Source organism: Balaenoptera ricei, chromosome 8 (genome assembly GCF_028023285.1).
Source record: "Balaenoptera ricei isolate mBalRic1 chromosome 8, mBalRic1.hap2, whole genome shotgun sequence".
Lineage (NCBI taxonomy): Eukaryota > Metazoa > Chordata > Mammalia > Artiodactyla > Balaenopteridae > Balaenoptera > Balaenoptera ricei.
This window is the reverse complement of record NC_082646.1, coordinates 46,754,600-46,775,249: the sequence shown is the minus strand read 5'-3', so window position 1 is coordinate 46,775,249 and position 20,650 is coordinate 46,754,600. Positions and strand designations below refer to the sequence as shown.

Sequence of the window (20,650 nt, the reverse complement as noted above, 5' to 3'; positions counted from 1 at the left end):
ATAGGTGATGGAAAGTTTTCCTTATTTTCTTCTTTAAAACAGGTTACTATATCCATCAGACTTTTAGCAAATAAATTAATTTCTTTTTATTCTTGCTTGATTTGATCCAGATAGCTAATATGAAAGCAAAATTTTTCCTCTTTATTGACTTCAAGATATAAGGTGTCATAATTCCTCAAGTTATAAATAGTAAAATAAACAAAGACAAAAAACCCCAACATTTTCCATCTGTGTTCAGGTAGAGTCCATCCAAGGAGATTTTTTATTTTTCACCACAGCAATCAATCTGCACCCAATTGTCACAATGCCACACCCTCAAAATGAATTAAAAGGCATAAAAATAAATACTGTGGAAACAATTAGAGCAGTGTCTTGGGATTTTGTTTTCACCAAAACACAATTACACATTTTTAATGTTTTGAGAACCATGAATGGCTTATTTTTAAAATATCAATTAGCCAATAATTTTTCCAGCCCTGCTCAGCTTGAGATACTCAATACATTCTGCTCAGTGTCTATCTCATTCATTTCTTAAATCAGACCTGACAGAATAGGTAATCTACTATGAAAGTGGTTCTCAATCCTTGCTGCATAAATCCATGGAATACTTTTTAAAAATACCTAGGTGCAGGCCCCAGACACAGAACTTCTTATTTAATAAATATGGAGGTTTGGGCATCAGCATTTTAATGGGTTGAGAACCACTATGTTCATGCCCATAATGAGTGGGTTAGAATTAGCAACATTTACATAACCACAGACATGCCAAAAGTGAATTTTAAGAACAGATATCCACCAATATACAGTATTCTATTAACCTCTTCTCTATACAGCTGGACTTCTTTCTTTCAAGCTTAGCACTCTTCATATTGAGAATCAAATTCTTCCCTGTTGTGAAGGATATTTGGCCAGTACACTAGTACCTTGCCTAACTCTTCCTAGCCTCTTTTTCCAAGAAGGTTGACACTATTTAAAACCTCTATCACTGATAAAGAAATGTCAAGCAGACAGACTACCTAAAACTATAAACTTTAGCACCCATCTGTCCCTGACCCACAGATCTCACACTAAATTTGGTCCTTCTGAATGAACAGGAAGTTCATTCCTTTATACCTTATGTACATAAGGTATGATCTTATATATGGAAAATCCTAATGAATCTTAAAAAAGTAGAGTTAATGAAGGAGTTCTGCAAAGTGGCACAATACAAAACATATAAAAATCAATTGTATTTCTGTAAACTAGCAATAAACAATCTGAAAATGAAATTGAGAAAACAATTCCATTTGCATTAGCAACAGAAAGGATATGACACTTAGAAATAAATTTAACTGAAGAAGTTTGACTTGTACACTGAAAACTACAAAACATTGTTGAATGAAACTTAAGATCTGTATAAATGGAAAGACATTCCCTGTTCATGAATTGGAAGACTTCTTATTGTTAAAATGTCAACACTCTCCAAATTAATCTACAGATTCAAAACAATCTCTGTCAAGTGAAGAGTGAGAGGGTCATGACTCAAATACTACATAATCTCGCTGTTCTTATCAGTTTAGAAGATTTTTTTTGCATAAGTGTTATGTTGTGCTTTTAGAAAAATTTCCAGAAACTTTAAATGGTTGGGGCTGTTTTTCATAATTTTCACCAGTTATGTTTGTTTTGCTGGGGAGCAGCACCACAGAAGTCCTCCCATTGTCCTTCCAAAAGCAGAAGTCAAGAACCCTTTAAAAATTAAATGGCATTTCAGTTATTATAACATATTAAAATGGCATTTCTATATGTAAAACAAGATACAAATGGAACTGCTCTAATTGTGATTGAGCCCATTTGGATGGCAAGACTTCAAACATTGCAATGACTCTAAGCTACTCATTTATCAACTCCTGAGTTAGATCACAACATTCTTTCAAGTCCTAATATGTATCATATTAACATGGGGATAACATGTGATTTCTACATCTGTGAAACCTTCTCTCTCCTTTCTAAGGAAATTCACTTTTCCTAAAGTGCCATTTTATTGCCACTGCTTCAAGAAATCAGCTAAATACCTTTTTCTTCCCTTCTCACTCATATGAGTCTTCAGTGAATGATATCTATGTGTTTAGTGTATGTTGCTTTTCTTCAAACTTCCTTTATCTTTATATTATTAATTTTGAGTTCGGATCCATTAGGTAATCAGGTCTCTGAGAAATTTTTAAATTTTTTGGATGATTATAGCTAGTAATATTTTCTTAATAGCTAGAGATTCTCACATGTTTTGTTCATCACAAAGAGAAAGTGATAAACCCTCACTTACATAGGAAAGCCCAACTTTCAAAAGGAAACAAGGAAATCATAAGAACTCAGGGACATGAGGGTTAAATGGAATGATTAACCCTCACTGTCTAGGAGTGTATAAGTAGTATGGGGAAAGGCTTCAAACAGGAAGTTCATTCCTTTAACCTTCGAAAAGAAGAGAGGGATTGTCAACTGGGCCCAAGGAAGAGTTTGCAAATATGGTTGTCATGTTCGTTCCATCCTGCAGAATTATTCTCTCTTTGCTACTTGACTGTTAAGCAGAATGTATCTCCAGAGCTCCTATTTCCCTGATGTTCGCAAATAGGGTCCCTCTCATTTCATGAATTTTACTGTTAATCACTTGGGGAAAATAGGTAATAAGTGATAACTTGGGACATTTATAGAGATTCCTAAGTTTTACTGCCATAGACCCTTTGGTTTATATTCCTGACTCTTCCTGAAATTGTCTACATTTGCTCCTTTGGTCTTTTACACTCTGTTATTCATTGGTTTCAGAAGGGGTTTCAATAATATCTCACCTTTTTATAGATCATTGCTTAGCACAGAAGATAGGGATTATTTTTTTTGTATTAGCTCCCTCCCCATAGTGAAGATCCAAGATCCAACAGATTTCTCCTTTGCCTGAAGTGGCAGTTTACATTTTTGACTCCAGATTGGGTGACACTCAGATCACTGACCTTTGTAAGAAATACATTTGTCAATTTTTCTCAAATGGAATAGAAGATTAGAGGAGTAGAAAAGGACAGAGATTTGGAAATACTCATAGATGAAGATTTCAGCTACAGAAAAAAAAGTGAGTAGGTGGGTATATAACTACTATTTTAGAGAAAGTAACACAGAAAGTAATCTCTTTTTCAGTCCTTGAACTATCTTTTCCTGGGCTCTTTCCTTCCAACAGTCAGAATCATTTGCTGTGATTAAGATGTCAGGTTGTCAGCTCCAGATGAATTTGCTTTCTGAAGGATGTTTTACATTATCTTCTTTGTTCATTAGGCTAGACTTGAACACATTATATATTTTTCTCATCTAAATGTCTAATGATATTAGTATTATTACTTCATAAATTATTTATGTATTTGTGTTCCATGTGTTTCTATAATTGTACATCATAAATATTCTTAGGCATGCATGGAATATTTGCTGTTCATTGAAAAGAAGCATTTAAGCTCATACAGAATTTTCTTTCTGCCAGATGGCATCCCTGGTGTTCAAACATTTGTGACCTTCTTTGCTCTCTTATTTCACTTACAGACATTACCTTTGATTTTTCTTACCTTTTTAGTAGAGGCTCTAGGTACTTAACTACCCATAAGTATGTGTTAGCCCTTTGCCTCCAAACTCTACAACCAAAAATCCTCTAATTTCTCCAACTAAAAAAAGTGCAACACTTTCATATAAATCCTTCTATGCACAAGATTTTTTTCCTGTCATTCACCTTCTCAAATGGCAACAGAGACTCTCATTACATATGGAATAAATGCAAACACCTTAGGCTGCCACCCATAGATTTTTGCTATTTTGTTCCCATCTGTTCACTGTCCTCACTACTCGTTTTTTTAATCCATATGTACCAAAGTAACCTATTCATTTTTCTCATCATATGTTCTGGGAAAGAGATGGAGACCAGGAGATATGCAGGCCAGGTATGGGTACTGATAAATTGACAAATGTCCTATTAGTGATCCAAGATGAAGAATGAAGTTCTTAGTGATTTCTATTAATAGGGACTCTTAAAGCCAGCAAGGGGAATAAAGTTGATTAATGGAATTATAGCTTTTGTGTAACTGTGGATGCAGGTATCTCTAGGTTGTGATGTAGGCTGTTAGGTGAAGGAATAATTCCATAACTTCTCTGAGTTCCCATCAAACCAATACCAATTCCTTGAGAGGCTGAAAATGTAGGAGCTGTGTCTGAAGGGCAATATGCCAAAATGGTAGTAATATCCTTTTGTCGAAAGAGTTATCATTCCAAATAAAGGAGTTCTCCATCTGTACAGGTAATAGAAGTATGAAGGACTTTCCACTGTAACCGTCAGAATCAGGGGAATCCTATCATGGTTGGGGGAAAGCAGTAAAGCTGCTAACATCATATTGAGAGGTGATGCTTACGGCAAAAAGATATGGTATTAAAAGCATAATTTACAGAGGATGTTGGAAACCACAGAGTATTGTCTGGTGCTCATGATAGGACTGTTGGGTCAGTGAAGTTGTATTTATACTAATTATGCCCACCTTGAACTTACTGTTATTACCATGAATGATGACTTTTACTCTAAAACACCTAAAAACGCCTTTCCCTGTCAGATACAGGTCCTAGCGCCTTGGCTAAAGTAAAGATACAAAAAATATATATAAGTGGTATAAATCCTCCCTAAACATTGCTTATAGGAAGGGCTCTGCCTTTTGCAACTTTTATCTCCCATTTTACAGTATATACTGCCTGTACTTGCCTGCACGGGGAGATACTCAATAACTATTCACTGAATATGTATAATATATATTCTCCTTGTCCCCAGGGGACAGATTCTAGAATCCTTCTGGGATAGTTACTTATCAACTCTTTATTGAGTACCAACTGTATACAGGTGCTATTCTAGGTTTTATGAATATAGCAGTGAACAGATTGAGCTTTCATTTCTAATACATAATGCCACAGGTTTTTCCACTCAAAAGCTCTTTTCCAACATTCTTTTTCTTTTCCTGACTAAATTGGAAAATGTGCAAGTCACACAGGTTTCCTCTGTGTGTGTGTGTGTGTGTTTGTTTGCAAAACACACAATTGGAAGCACTTATGCAAAGCACTGAGTGCAGCAAATCTGAGTCTGATTCCTGCTGCTACATTTATTAACTACATGAACTGTAGAAAGTTATTTAAATTCCTGCATTTTGGTTGCTTGTTTTTTGTGTGTTTTAATGTGAATACCATCATGAGGCCATACTTTGCTAAGGCTAAGAGCAGGTACTGAGATTAGACTGCCTGGTTTTGAATCCTGCCACTTATTAGCTGTGTAACCTTGGGCAAGTATCATAACCATTTTGTGCTTCAGTTTTCTCATCTGTGAAATAGGGATAACAACAGAACATTCCTCATAGAATTATTCTGAGGATTAAATGAGTTCCTATATAGGAGTACTAAGAATGGTACCTGACATATAGTGAGTGTTATATAAGCTAACTCTCACTACTGCTACTATTACTAATACCTTTCATGCAGTACTGGTGGAGAAATAATATGATGATATATGTCAAAATCTCCAGCCTAGTACCAGATACATAGCTACCTAATAAATGGGAATCGTTACTGAATTGATTAGCTGTTTTTCATCGTTTTATGAACCTCAAAAGCATCACTCTAATGATGAATAGTAGGAAGTGATGGAAAATTCTGAACTAAAGGAAGAGAAATTTTGAATGGAAGAGAGGCAGCATAGCTATCTGGAGAAAAGTAATAACTGTCTGCATATGTTTCACTATTGGTCCACTGATACACTGTGATCTCCAACAGATGGAAGTAATAGATGTTGATACACTGTGATCTCCAGCAGATGGAAGTAATAGATGTTGATTTATTATTATTTATTTTAATATACATATCCACTATAATTGTATTTCTACAATTGAAATCCAATCACGGTCACTCCTTATCTAATGTACTTAGATGGCAAATTAACTCGGAGGATCAAGTTCAAACTACCTCCTCGTCCCCACAACCCTCCATCTCCTCGGTGGAGAGATGATCTTTCACAATCTGACCCTTCTCACCTTTCTGGTCTCACTTCCTACTGATCCTTCACTAATCTACATTCCATTCCGACACACCAAGCCACTTTCATTTGTCAGTTGCATCAGTGCCTAGGCTCCCCGTGGGTCTGTGCTTTGAGTGCAATGCCTTCTTCATAATCTACTCACCCAGTTTAAAGACCATCCCTGCTGTGAAGATTTCCTTGACTCCAACACTTAACTGCTTCTGCTGTAATCCCATAGGTTTTAAACACAAGCCCCCAAGAGCATTGTTTACCTTGCTTTGAAATTGTATGTATGTCTTCATCATGACATGGAGTGAGATCCATGAGGGTAGGAACCATTCTTATCCATCCTTGGAGCTTGACATGTAGTGGGTTCAAGATGGAATATTTAATGCAATCATTAAATGGGTAACATAGTGAAAGGAACAAGGTAAGCTTTCTTATCATCACTTCACAGGTAAGAACACTGAGAATTTGAAGGTCAGTCAGTAACATCTACTGAGAACCAAATGAATAGTCTGCCTCCCAGATACACTGAACCTCATCTGGGAGGGCTGGCCCTTTAAGATACCTTTTCACAAATTCACTCTGACTAGCTGTGGTCTGTGAGTGCAGCCTGGCTCATTTGATTTGAGTCAATTTCTGCCTAATGTTGTGGCTCTCAATCCTGGGTGCACCTTATGATTGCATGGGAAGCACTATAGCTTGCTTTTAATCCTCTCTCAAAATAGTTCCTAGTAGGGTGCCTGGCCACTTAATGATACCCGTTAAGTATGGGAAAAGAAAAAAATAACTTCTGAAACTGCCTTTCTTTCTTAGACTTCTAGTTCATTGGTTCTTTTCGGTTCATTATCATTGATATTTTGGTTTTGTACACTAAGTTCTTTCAAGTTTCATCACTAGCTTAAGTAGTTTCAATCTGGTTTTTGCTCCCTTACCCGTTCCCCAAAGACCTGTTTGCCCTTTCCTCAACTAAGCTAAGAAGTTGTAAAGTATATATTTGGAATTATAGTCAATCGAGGTTGAATTACTTAGCTGTATAACTGGCTTTTCATTTGCAGCTACTCATTCCTGACAATTTATGCTCTTAAAGTATCCATTTCTTTTAAAAGTGTTGTTTTTCAGTAAAAATTTCCAAATATTACTTAAATGAGTTCTATCATTAGCCAGGAACATGAAGAAAAGGAATTACTGGGACACTGTTATTTCAAACCCAGAGAAAGTCTCCAAGTTTTTCCACTGGTCTTGGCACAAGTAGGTCATATAACTATTACCTGGCTACTTCCTTTGAGACCCCAAATTGGCTGTTGTTGACAATTATAATATGGGTTGAATTATGTCCCCCCCCCAAAGTTCATATGTTGAAGTTCTCAGAAATCGATTTGTATTCGGAGATAGGGTCTTTAAAGAGTTAATTAAGTTAAAATGAGATCCTTGGGGTGGGTTCTAATCCAATATGACTGGTGCCCTTATAAGAAGAAGAAATTTTGACACAGGCAGGTACAGAGGGAAGACCCTGTAAAGACACAGGAAGAAGAGGGTCATGAAGAAATCATGGAGAGAGGCCTCAAAAGGCACCAACTCTGCCCACACCCACCTTGATCTTGAATTTCAAGCCTTCAGGATTGCAAGAAAATTTCTGTTGTTTAAGCCACCTAGTCTCTGGTACTATGTCATGGTAGCCCTAGAAGACTAATACATAATTGTACTTATCTGAAGGGATTCTTGTAAGTGTTAAGTGAATTAATATATGTAAAACCATTTAGAATAATGTATAGAATAAAATACAGAATACTGTTATTAATATTGATATTAAAATGATACTTCCTTTGTTTTTGAGTTTTTCTTCCTTAGGATTTCCTTAAACTTTTATTCTCTACTACATTGTTTTTGCTTCTTCAAGGCTTAGGTCAAATGCTACCTCCATGAAAACACCAATCAGATTTACTGTTTCCCTCCTTTGATCATTACATTTGTCATGCTGTATTGCAATTATTTGATTATGTGTCATTCTCCAACAGTATATGGGTTTAGCCACATGTAGCCACATATATTCTTCCTTCCAGCCCTTCTGAACCACTTGCAAGACCCCCAAAGCATACCTCTGTTTCTTCATGCTTCCTAGAACATTCCTGTTCTTTCCCTTCTATCACTTTCCCCATACTTCTGCTATTCGTTTTTTCAAAACTTAGGTTCAAGTGTCACTTAAGGTGAAGGGCCTTACCTGATACCACCTGTGATGGTTAATTTTAATGTGTCGACTTGACTAGGTCATTGTACCCAGCCATTTGATCAAACATTATTCTAGATGTTTCCATGAAGGTATTTTTTAGATGATATTAACATTTAAATTGGTAGATTTTGAGTAAAGTAGATTATTCTCCATAATGTGAGTAGGCCTCATTCAATCCATTGAAGGCTTCAATAGGAAAAAACTGACCTCCCCAAGTAAGAAGGAATTTTGCCAGCAGATTGCCTTTGGACTTTAGCTGCAACTCTTACCTGGGTTTCCAGCCTGCTTGTCTACCTACCCTGTAGATTTTTGACTTGCCAAGTTGCCACAAATGTTTGAGCCTCTCTCTGTCTCTTTCTCTGTTTCTCTCTGTGCCTTTCTCTCTCTGTCTGTTTTTTTTTTCTTTCTCTCCCTTAATCTGTAAACACAATCACACACACACACACACACACACACACACACACACACACACACCACACACACATCCTGTTGGTTCTGTTTTCCTGAAGAACTCTGAGTGATACACTGCCCATCCCCTACCTAATCAGATGCTATCTCCTCTCTCCCTCTTTCTCGGTTCTACCAAGATGCAAGTCATTAATGCCTCTGCTTCTCCCATGGCACTCACACTATACTGTGCTGTGTGATTGACCAGACCGCAACTCTCTTGAGGACTGGGACAAGTCTTCATACAATTTTGTATTTCCAGCTCCTGGCAAAATGCTTATTATTAATATATGCCAGACACTGTGCTAACTGGTGTGGGTCAGAGAGTAACACCACCTATAGATATATCCAACTCAAAATCATCAGCATCTCTTGGATTTCTCCTTCTCTCAGTTCTAATAGCTAACTGCTAAGTAAATGATTCTTTAATATTTAATTCACATTCCCTCTGAGAAGTTGATAAAAATGTGGGCTCTCTCCCAAGGAGACTATACAATTCTCATAAATTTTACATATTTTTGAACTACCCGAATCTAGCCCTCTCGTTAGTGAGTAGGCACTGTGATGGACATTTGGTTTGCAGTGATCAATAAGACAACATCATTGTTCTCAATAGGTTCCCCATATACTGTTGGAGAATGACACATAATCAAATAATTGCAATACAGCATGACAAATGTAATGATCAAAGGAGGGAAACAGTAAATCTGATTGGTGTTTTCATGGAGGTAGCATTTGACCTAAGCCTTGAAGAAGCAAAAACAATGTAGTAGAGAATAAAAGTTTAAGGAAATCCTAAGGAAGAAAAACTCAAAAACAAAGGAAGTATCATTTTAATATCAATATTAATAACAGTATTCTGTATTTTATTCTATACATTATTCTAAATGGTTTTACATATATTAATTCACTTAACACTTACAAGAATCCCTTCAGATAAGTACAATTATGTATTAGTCTTCTAGGGCTACCATGACATAGTACCAGAGACTAGGTGGCTTAAACAACAGAAATTTTCTTGCAATCCTGAAGGCTTGAAATTCAAGATCAAGGTGGGTGTGGGCAGAGTTGGTGCCTTTTGAGGCCTCTCTCCATGATTTCTTCATGACCCTCTTCTTCCTGTGTCTTTACAGGGTCTTCCCTCTGTACCTGCCTGTGTCAAAATTTCTTCTTCTTATAAGGGCACCAGTCATATTGGATTAGAACCCACCCCAAGGATCTCATTTTAACTTAATTAACTCTTTAAAGACCCTATCTCCAAATACAAAACCAATTTCTGAGAACTTCAACATATGAACTTTGGAGGGGGGACATAATTCAACCCAGATTATAATTGCCATTTTACTGATAAGGAAACTGAAGCACAAAAAGGTTAAGTAGTTTGCCCAAGTTTGCACAGCTACTGAGTATCACAACCAAAATTTGAATCCAAGCAATCTAGCTTCAGAATCTATGAGGCTAACCTCTACAATTTATTCACTCTCTGTTTATATAATTTCTTTAAAAATGAGAAATAAAATTCATTGACATATTTATTTGTTAAGACACCTCCATCCTGCTTGTGGTACACCAAAATTCCCACGGAGCAGAAATCTAAAACCTTTGCTCTAAGGGAATTAAAGTGGGCTCCTCGTATTAAACTGCAGAAATGATGGTTTCTGATGTGTGCAAGAATAACAGCAACAGTTAACCACTGTTGGGTGCTTACTGTGTGTTGGCACTGTCCTGGGTGTATTGTACACTTAATCTCAGTTATATCTCATGACACTTTGAAGTTTGTTATTATCCACATTTTGCAGATGAATAAACTGAGGCTCACACGGATTATCCTCTCACCCTTCACAAACCAATACCAGAAATTTATCCAGGTTTCTCAAGAAGAAGTTCTATGTTTCTGGCTTCTTTTTGTGCCCTCAAATCCCAGGGCAAAAATTAGGACTCGTTATTAAACCTTTGCTTATAACAGGTTGAAGGTGGATTTTGCCCTTTTGTCTGCATATCCTGCAGGGCTGTCCTATGTTCACAGCATGTACTGTACCTCTTCCCTCAGCTCCTCTCTCTCCCACGTGCCTGCTGTGAATGTCAGCTGCCTAGATAAGACTCAGCACTTTCAGTGTCACTTCATGGGTGCTCACTGGCCTCCCTCAGGAGGAATTCTAAGCTGGTCCTCATGCGTAGGTCAAGGCCTAGACCCAGAATCCCATGTAGAGGCCATTCTCTTTGGTCCCCTTCTCTGTTGCCACTTGTTACCTACTAAGCTTGTGCTGGTCTATGGGTCCTCATGGCCTCTGGAGGGAAGTAAAAAGGGTTTCAGTTCCAGAAAGAAAAATCACAAGTCTTTAGGCTAGCAATGTTAATATTTCATAACTCTGCATTTATTTCTTCTCTGCACTTGAGAGGTTTTATAATCAAATGTTCATTTCTCAGGTAAAGTAAAATGACAAAGGATGCCTAGTTCCCACTTATGTGCATGACTCTAAAATGCTTGGAGAAAAACATTAATGCTTTGTCCATCTTTCTGCTTTAAGTACTAATTGCTAACGTTTTGCTTATTAGTGGAAGAGTATTTAACTTGGAATAGAACACCTGGGCTCTGGCCCTAGCTCTGCAAGCTGGGTATAATGGTAAAACTCACAGGAATCTGATATGAAATGCCAGATTTTCTACTGCATTCTAGTTGAGTGAGCATTGGCAAACTTTCAGCTCTTTGACTCAATATTCTCTTCTGTAAAATGGGATCAATAAAATAGTTACCTCCTTGATTTGCTGAGACTTAAATCAATAAGCAAGATATATCAAGAGGTTGCGTTACAGAAATTGCTTTATTATGAACACATTCTCCTGGGTTAGATTATTAACTCAAAAGAGTAGCACCAATTATCATGTAAATATTGCAACTATGTGCTCTGCACAGAGAAAAGGAAGATAAAAAAGATGTGGTTTCTCAGCTAGTTGGTAGCACTGATAGTCTTCAACGTACTTGTGCCTGCTCTGAAAACAATGTCTCTGCCTCAGTTTGGATTTGTTCCTCCCACAGTGAAAGAAAACAGGATGATGTGAGATAATTTCTGAAGTAAGTGGAGTGTTTAATTGATATTCTAGCATCTGTTTTTCTGTACCTTTCCAGCCCTGTTGACAAACCCTTCCCTCAGATACAAGGCTTAGTCAGAGAGTAACAGAAGTATTCAGGACCCACTCAGGGAGACTAAGGAAGGAGAAAACAGAATCACAGGCAGGGACAACTGCAGTGTCAGAGGAAGAAGCCCAGGTGCATCAGCCAGAAGATCTGGGTTCTCATCTACCTTAAGCACCTTACCAACTTTGTTCACTGTTTCCTTTTTTCTGTTATTATTATTATTATTCCACTTTAACCAGAACATGTGGCGTCTTCTGTGACATCTCACCACTGAGCTGTACTACTTGGCTAGCCACACATCATCTTTTTACCTGGATAAAATTTTTTCGCTGATTTCTTCATCCCTTGTTCCCTGCACATCAATTCTGACTGTCCTTCAGTCCCTTCTCCGTAGTGCAATGTGTGTACTCTTTAAAAAAGTTATCTGTTCATGTTATCTCTTGCCATCACAGATATAAACAGTGACTTCCTATTGCTCTTAGGAAAAATTAAAAATATTTCTCACATGTTCTCAACTGCCGTTCTTGATTTGGCCCCCATTTCCTCTCTAGCTTCATCTCAAACTGTTCTCTCCATAGATACATCAGTCATTTTTTTACATTTTCTGGCTGGACAGATATTTTTATTCCAAAGACATAGATCAGTGGAGAAATGTAGCATGAGGAAGGGATGTTAATATCATGATTTTTGAAGATACTGTGTGCTGTGCTTGAAGATGCTTTTGAGGCATTTCAATGGGGTGCCACTTAGGCAGCTGGGTATTTGGACCGAGATTTCAGAGCAAGATTTACTCTAACTATAAGTTGAGAAGCCATCAGCCTGTAGATAATAAGTGAAGCTATGGGAGTAGTGAGACAGATGAGAGAATCTGACCTCCCATCAAAGGCCCTTGCAAATTCTATTATTTTTTCAGAAACACTCTTATACCACTTCTGTAAATACTCCTTCAACACCATTAAAGACTTTCCCAAATGCTGCAGAATCAATGAGGCCTCCTCACTAAATTGTATTACCATGTTGCTTCCTCCTATAGTATTTGCCCGTCTGTAATTACAGATGCATTTCTGAAATTACTGGTTAGTATCTATCTCCATCAATAGATCTAAGTACCACAAGGACAGAGAAATACATCAATACCTAGCAGAGAACCAGTTTATTATAGGTGCTCATAATATGTGTATTTAACTATTTATGAAATGGTTGAATAAATGAATGAAAAAGAATTCTCTAGTATTTGTGCATTTTTTACTGTAGCAGTGAATGTACTAAATCAAATCAGTTCCCTAATATCCAACTACGTTAGGCTTCTTTGTTAGTTGTTCTGTTTTTAAAAAGAAACTTTAAGAATAATTTTTTATTTACATAAATGTTGCAGAGTTTGCATATACCCCACATCCAGTTTCCCCTATTCTTAACAATTTACTTCAGTATGGAAGGTTTGTCACAATTAATGAAACAATATTGATACATTATTATTAACCACAATCTATACTTTAAGATTACTTCGTTGCTATCTAATATCTTTTTGTGTTTCAAGATCCCATCCAGGATGTCATATTACATTTAGCTATCATGTATCCTTAGGCTCCTTCTTGGCTGGGGCAATTTTTCAAACTTTCCTTGTTTTTGATGACCTTGACAGTTTTGAGGAGTACTGCTCAGGTATTTAATAGAATGCCCCTCTATTCGAATTTGTCTGATGTTTTTCTCTTGCAGACTGAAATTACATGTTTTGAGGAGGAAGATGAGAGAGGTAAACTCTGGGCATATTTCACAATGGTCACTCTCTCCCTCCCCCTACAGAGCCAGGAGAGGATCTTTCTCAGGTCTTCATTGTGAAAATCTGGCAGAGTTCTTGGAGGTAAAACCTCCAAATGTGTGGGAATATCCCCCTAAGACCATGGCTCCCAGGAGTTTCTCACATCGCAAGTTGTCCGTACTCAACCTCCAGCCATTCATCAAAGTGTTTAAGTTTATGGATCTAGCTGTTTCTCCTCTTGGTTAGCAAATTTCAGTTGAGTTCCTCTGGTAGCAGTTCCTCTGGCAAACTGCTTCCCCCAAAACTGTAGAGAATATCTCTACAGTTTTGGGGGAAGCAGTTTGCCCAGTTCTCTCATGGGTCCAAGAAAAGTTGTTGATTTTCTACTTGTCCAGCTTTGTCTTGTTGTAAGGATGGGTGTGACCAGACGTCCATGTTACTTTCATACATAAAACACATCCCTTCTTGTTTCCATCTGTGATCATCTTAACCTTTTCCTAAATCCTCTGTTGTGCATTTCATTGTTGCTCAGACCTCTAGAAAACCATCTAAATACAGTTTAAATGAATCTTTGGTAAGAAGATAATTTTTTTCCCAAAATGTCAGTGTGATTATCCACGTTAAACATTAGTATTCCGATGTGAGCCATTCTAGACATGGTTTGATGAAATTCACTGAAGATGAGACCCACTGATGAAGAATTTAAGCAAGATTAATACCTCATTTTAAAAGGTTGGTAAGGTGGGTAAGCACATTAATGGTTTCATCCATTACATCTTTTGGTGCTGAGAATTGATGTCCTTGTTCTACCTAGGTAAAGAATTTTTACTTCTTGGCAGAAATAAGATTATTTATAAATTGAACTATAGGGGTAATTTTTCTCAATTAACAAAACGCACAATGTTTGCATCAAGCTCTTATCTAGTAGCTCATTGTATATTAGGCTGTTTCTAAGTCAGTCAAAGTTTAATAGGGATGGGGAAGAGATTAATTATCAGAGGGTCTCCTTCTCATTAAAAAATAGGTTTATCACTTGAAAACTGGTGAACATTGTTTAAGCATGTTTAAATATCATTTAAACATTGTTTAGCACAAATAAAATGTCTTATAAAATATTGTCTATAATAAAATTCTCTTTTATTAAAATACATATTTAATGTTATACTTGTATATTTTAAAAACTGCAACAAAAATATGGAGCAAGTACATATGATTTTTTTCTTTTCTCCTTTTTGCTTGTTTATATTTTCTGAATTGTATGTAATGAACAAGTAATGCTTTCATGAAAAGAAGAAAACTGTAGATGTTAAAATAAAAAGAATAATTCATAAAATTATAGGACTTGAATAGACTTAAGCCAGTTCCTAATTTCTTCAGTTGAGGAAATGGAGGTACACACAGAAAAAACAATCTTCTTGAATCCTCTGTTTCCCCATTTCTGCTTAAAGAATAATAACCATTTTTGAAGAACCAACTCAAATATACATGGCTTTGGCACTTCTATGCATGTCTCATGTCTCTCACCAATTGTAGAGTTCTTCCAGTATAACAAGAATCATGAGTAGAAGGAAAAAGAGGAAGAAATGCTATGGGGATGAGGATGGCTTCTGTTTACCATCTGTCCAACACTTAACCATATATCTTACTTATGTTATTTTAATTAATCAGTTTTTAATTTTTTTATTTACAATGTTTCCGGGTAAAGCGATTCGCTTATACACATATACGTATATACATACATATATACATATTATTTTCAGATTTTTTTCTATTATAGGTTATTACAAGACATTGAATATAGTCCCCTGTGCTATACAGTAGGTCCTTGTTGTTTATCTCTTTGACATATAGTAATGTATATCTGTTAATCCCAAATTCCTATTTTATCCCTCCCCTCCCTTTCCCTTTGGTAACCACAAGTTTTTTTCTATGTCTCTGAGTCTATTTCTGTTTTATAAATAAGTTCATTTGTGTTGTGTTTTAGATTCCACATGTAAGTGATATCATATTATATTTGTTGTCTGACTTACTTCACTTAATATGATAATCTCTAGGTCCATCCATGTTGCTGCAAATGGCATTATTTTGTTCTTTTTATGGCTAAATAATATTCCACTGTATATACATACAATATCTTCTTTATCTATTCATCTGTCAAAGGACATTTAGGTTGCTTAATTAATCCTTACAATACCTTCAAGACATAAATACTACTCCCATTTTGCAGATGAATAAAAGGAAAATTAAACAGGTTAAGACCTTTTACAAGTTTCCTTTGTCACAACCCACAGAATTCAGGTTTTTGCACAGGTTCAAATTTCTCCAAAACTTAACATATAGCAAGTACTCAGTAAACATATTTAAGAATTGAGCTATTTAGGGACCATTTGGTATTCATGGACCAGATTTTCAGTGTTTATCAGCAGCTTGCTGATCTCTCAGTTAATTCACAATTAAAAACAACTTTGACCACAACTAGTATTTGAAGTCCAGATTCTCTAAGCAAATAGAATTGCTTTTCATCACAGAAAAAGTGATCACCACTGCTGCCATCTGACTTCCTTGTTCTCTTCTTTATTGTACTTCAAAATGTTTTCTCAAAATAATTATTTGTTTGCTTGAAGTATTATCACTTTCTTTTTTAGACCCATCCTCTTGACCATGCACTAACCTTTTATCTCTGAACTTAAATTCTAGAGCTAAACAACAGTAGCTTATATATCTAGCACTTTCATAAAAATTATCACATTGGATAATTTGGAAACAGGACAGATATTACTTTCATTTTAAGGATGAGAAGGCTAAGTCTTCAAGTGGTTCAGTGATTTGCTTATGAGCTTATACAACTTATACAGCTCTTAAACCACAGATCTAGGACTCAAGGGGAGTTCTCTGACTCCAAATATAGTGTTCTTCCCTCTATGTTATATGGTCTGATAACACAAAGCCATTTTCTTTATTGCACCTTTAATGATCCACTATAAATTCTGCTGTAGCTTAGTTTTGCTTCCATTCTTACTAGACCTTTTTGATCCCATAGTTTTTTAGCTTTTGTTCCAGTTAGAGTTTTTAATTGCATGCAGCAGAAACTCACTCTGGCTGATTCAACAGGAAACAAATTTGCTGAAAGGATATTGGATAGGTGAGGAGATCATGGAGAAGCAGGTTGAGAAACAGATGGGAACAAGGGAGGAAGGAGGGCAGCAGTCAATCATCTGCCAAAACCATGCTCTAGAACAGGGGTCCCCAACCCCCAGTTGGAACTGGGCCACACAGCAGGAGGTGAGCGGCGGGCAAGCGAGAGAAGCTTCATCTGCAGCTCCGCATTGCTCCCCATGGCTCACATTACTGCTTGAACCATCCATCCTCCCTGCCCTCTCCACCCCCCACCTCATCCATGGAAAAATTGTCTTTCACGAAACCGATCCCCGGTACCAAAAAGTTTGGGGACCGCTGCTCTAGAACACAGGGTACCCCTGGACACCTTTACTAATACCTCTGGCCTCGCTGCCCTTAAAAACAGGATGTTGGTTTTCCATTGTCCTTGCTTCTTTGTGTCAGTGTCTCCTGTTTCAAAGTCTTGGATGGCTATGTCTGATTGGCTGAGTATTGATCATGTGGTCATACTCTAGCTTCCAGGGAAGTTTGGAAACCACAAGTTTCCAAGTAAGTATTTTTAGCCTCTATCATGGAAGGTGAGCTCTTTCTCCCACCAAGATTCATTATACATACACTGCACCAAACATAACAAGGAGGTTGAAATAATTGAAAGTCCCCTACCTTGACCAAAAAATGGCCAAATTCTAGTACTGATTCCAATTTAGTTTTGCATGTTCTTTCTTTAGGTGAACTTTCTTTTAGATAAGAGACATGTTTAATGTGCAACTATGTCTCAATTGTCACTCAGCCAATAATTACACTTGCTCTGCAGCATTCTGAAGGGTCTAAACTTGCCATGTAAGTTTCATTTGTCTTCTAAGAAATTTCTCTTTCAAAGTTATCCTCTAATATTTCTCTCAAATGAATGAGTTTCATCAGGGCCTGACAGCATGAACTGGTGACTTACAAAATATCTTCAAAGCGTGAAAACTATATTTGGCATCTTTCCACGGCTTTAGGTTTTAAGATATGCCTTGTTATTTTACTTTAAGAATTCCAAATATTTCTTTTACTAACAATATGTTTCTGACATTGAATAATCCTTTCCTCTGCAGTATTTTTGAACAGTGGCTTCGAAGACACCATCCTCTTCAAGAAGTTTATCCAGAAGCCAACGCACCCATTGGGCACAACCGGGAATCCTACATGGTTCCTTTTATACCTCTCTACAGAAATGGTGATTTCTTTATTTCATCCAGAGATCTGGGTTATGACTATAGCTACCTACAAGATTCAGGTAAAGCTCAGTTTCTTTCATGTGAATTGCTGAGTCTGGTATGACCAATTTCTTTTGAGAGTGTGCAAAACCTTATGTTTTTACAATGTTATCCCCAAATTATTTAAATTGGGAAAATGCATTACGAGCCTTAACTCATCACTGATTTATTATTACATGGACCAAGTTGCAAGAATCTTTAAATTTCTGTCCTTTCTGCTTAATATAGAGCATTTTGCATATGGCAACCATGGGAAGAGCACTAAAATTAAAATCAGAAAAAAAAAAATGGGTGTGAGACGTGACACTATAAACTGACTTTTGTGTGACCTTGGGAAATTTGACTGCAGTTCCCTGAATCTCAGTTTCTTAACCTAAAATATTGGGAATAGAATACCTCAAAGAGATATTTGATAATTAAATGCATTAAGAGCCTAGGGCAGTCAGCACAAGTTAGACGTCTAGCAGTTTTGAAATCATCTTTGGGAACTTCCTGCTAGGGTTACCAAGAAAATTTGTGAACATTTTGATATTAAACACAGGTAATAATAATAATGATAATAACTATTATAATAATAATTGCTCTGACTATGATTAAGTCTAGGATTGTAACTAGATCTAGGCTTTAAATAATCTTCCTTAGTAGTAGTATGTCAGTATCTTTTTGATAAATATGGAACAGGTAATAATGTCTCCCCCTACCTGTGAGCCTGCTACATACCATACGTGCATTATTAATCAACCATATATTAGGGGAAGTATTATTACCCCTAGAATGAGGTAAGGACACTGATGCTAAAATAATTTAAATGACTTTCCCAATAGCAAACACCAGTATGTGGAAGAGCCAGATTTCAACACTACAGGGTCCTCTCCCCTGCAACACAAGATGGTCAACAGCTAAAAAAAATGGTTAAACAACACAGAGCTTGTGGATACGAGGTATTCGACAAGCACTGATGTTTCATTATATTCACTGATAATTCATGGAAACATAAACAGATTAGTAAAATAAAATGAACACATGAATGACATTTACCAATTTCCTACCTCTTGTTAAACTTTAGTGACACATAAATGAATGACATACCTCCAGACCTCAAGGAGCGTTAAATTCAGTATGGAAGTCAGACAGTTGTGCAAAAAAGTGTGAAACATCAGGCTGTGTTAAGTGCAATAAAGGAGTCATAAACCGAATCTTATAAGAGCACAGAGGAGAAAGCAATGACTTCAGAGTAGTTCAACCTCAAAAGACAAGACAAGGCCTTGAAGGATGAGCAGGCAGGTAGCAGATAGAAAAGGGTAGGGAATATTCTAAACTAATAGAATAACAAAGATAGAGGTGTAAAGTGTACTATGTATTTCTGAGATGCTAAATTCTCCTATTTGAGTAGTATGAGCAATGAAAAATTACACTGAGGAGATAAATTGAGTTATTTCATAATAGCTAATATATTATGGATCTTTTCATGTGCCAGGAACTCTTCTGGGTATGCTGTGTGCATTATTTCCTTTAATTTTCATAATTACCCCGTGAAGTAGGCACTATTATTTCTTTTTCCTGATCATAGATGGGAAAACAGAGGCTTAAAGAATATAAATAACTTGTCCTGGGCCATCTAGCTAGTATGTGGCATAGCAGAACCACATTTTAAGGCCAACAGGAGAAACTGTATTTTATCAACCTTTTCCTGCCCCTTGGGGAACCATTAGTTGGACAGATTTGGGTTCGATACCTGTTTTGCTTTATCTGAAGACCATAGCCAGTGGAAGGAATACTAAAATGGTTGGTAGAGGAGATGAGTTCTTTGAAAACCTGGAGATCACTAAGAACAGAGGATTTTGCAGAGGGTGGAGGTATGGTAAGTGGAGGGGCTCCCAGTGAGTCAAAAATAGGGGCAGTCTCAAGTAACGTGTTTTTCCCTCCTTCTGAAAACACCCACAGCGCATAAAGGAAGGAGAATATTGGTAATGGTTTTTCAAAGATTCACCACCAGGATTTTATAATTTCCATTTTCAGAACATAACAGACTCTTTCACGGGCTCATGCTTTTATTACACTATTCTCTCTGGCCAAATTCTGATCCATATCCATTTGTCACACTCTCAGATATGAAATCATTGTATTTATATATGTAGTCATGTTTAATCACTCCTTTATTAGAGTTACATGGTAATTTTTCTACATGTGAATCTTTCCCCCCTCTACCTTGGCTGTGAGCCCTACAAAATCAGAACTGATACCTTGCAAGCTTCTCCAGTCTTCTCCAAATGGTATCTGGTATGGGGCTAAACCAATGAATTAACTTGAATGCAAGTGATATTTATCATGTAGGATGGTGTCTTTTAACAAATACATGTAAGTAAAGCTTGCTAGAAAAATGTCACACCTCTTAATACTCAGGTCATTTTTAAATTAAAAAAAAATTTTTTTAACATCTTTATTGGAGTATAATTGCTTTACAATGGTGTGTTAGTTTCTGCTTTATGACAAAGTGAATCAGCTATACATATACATATATCACCATATCCCCTCCCTCTTGTGTCTCCCTCCCACCCTCCCTATCCCACCCCTCTGGGTGGTCACAAAGCACCGAGCTGATCTCCCTGTGCTATGTGGCTGCTTCCCACCAGCTATCTATTTTACATTTGGT

General features: G+C 36.8%; 1 protein-coding gene across 1 annotated transcript in view; it reads left to right on the top strand.

Annotated features, from left to right (window-relative positions):
* TYR (tyrosinase) overlaps nt 1-20,650 on the top strand; it is a 107,425-nt gene that overhangs the window by 80,341 nt on the left and 6,434 nt on the right. The window contains exon 4 of the mRNA XM_059929417.1: nt 17,836-18,017. Within this exon, the coding sequence (XP_059785400.1) occupies nt 17,836-18,017 (182 nt within the window). The remainder of the gene's footprint in view (nt 1-17,835; nt 18,018-20,650) is intronic.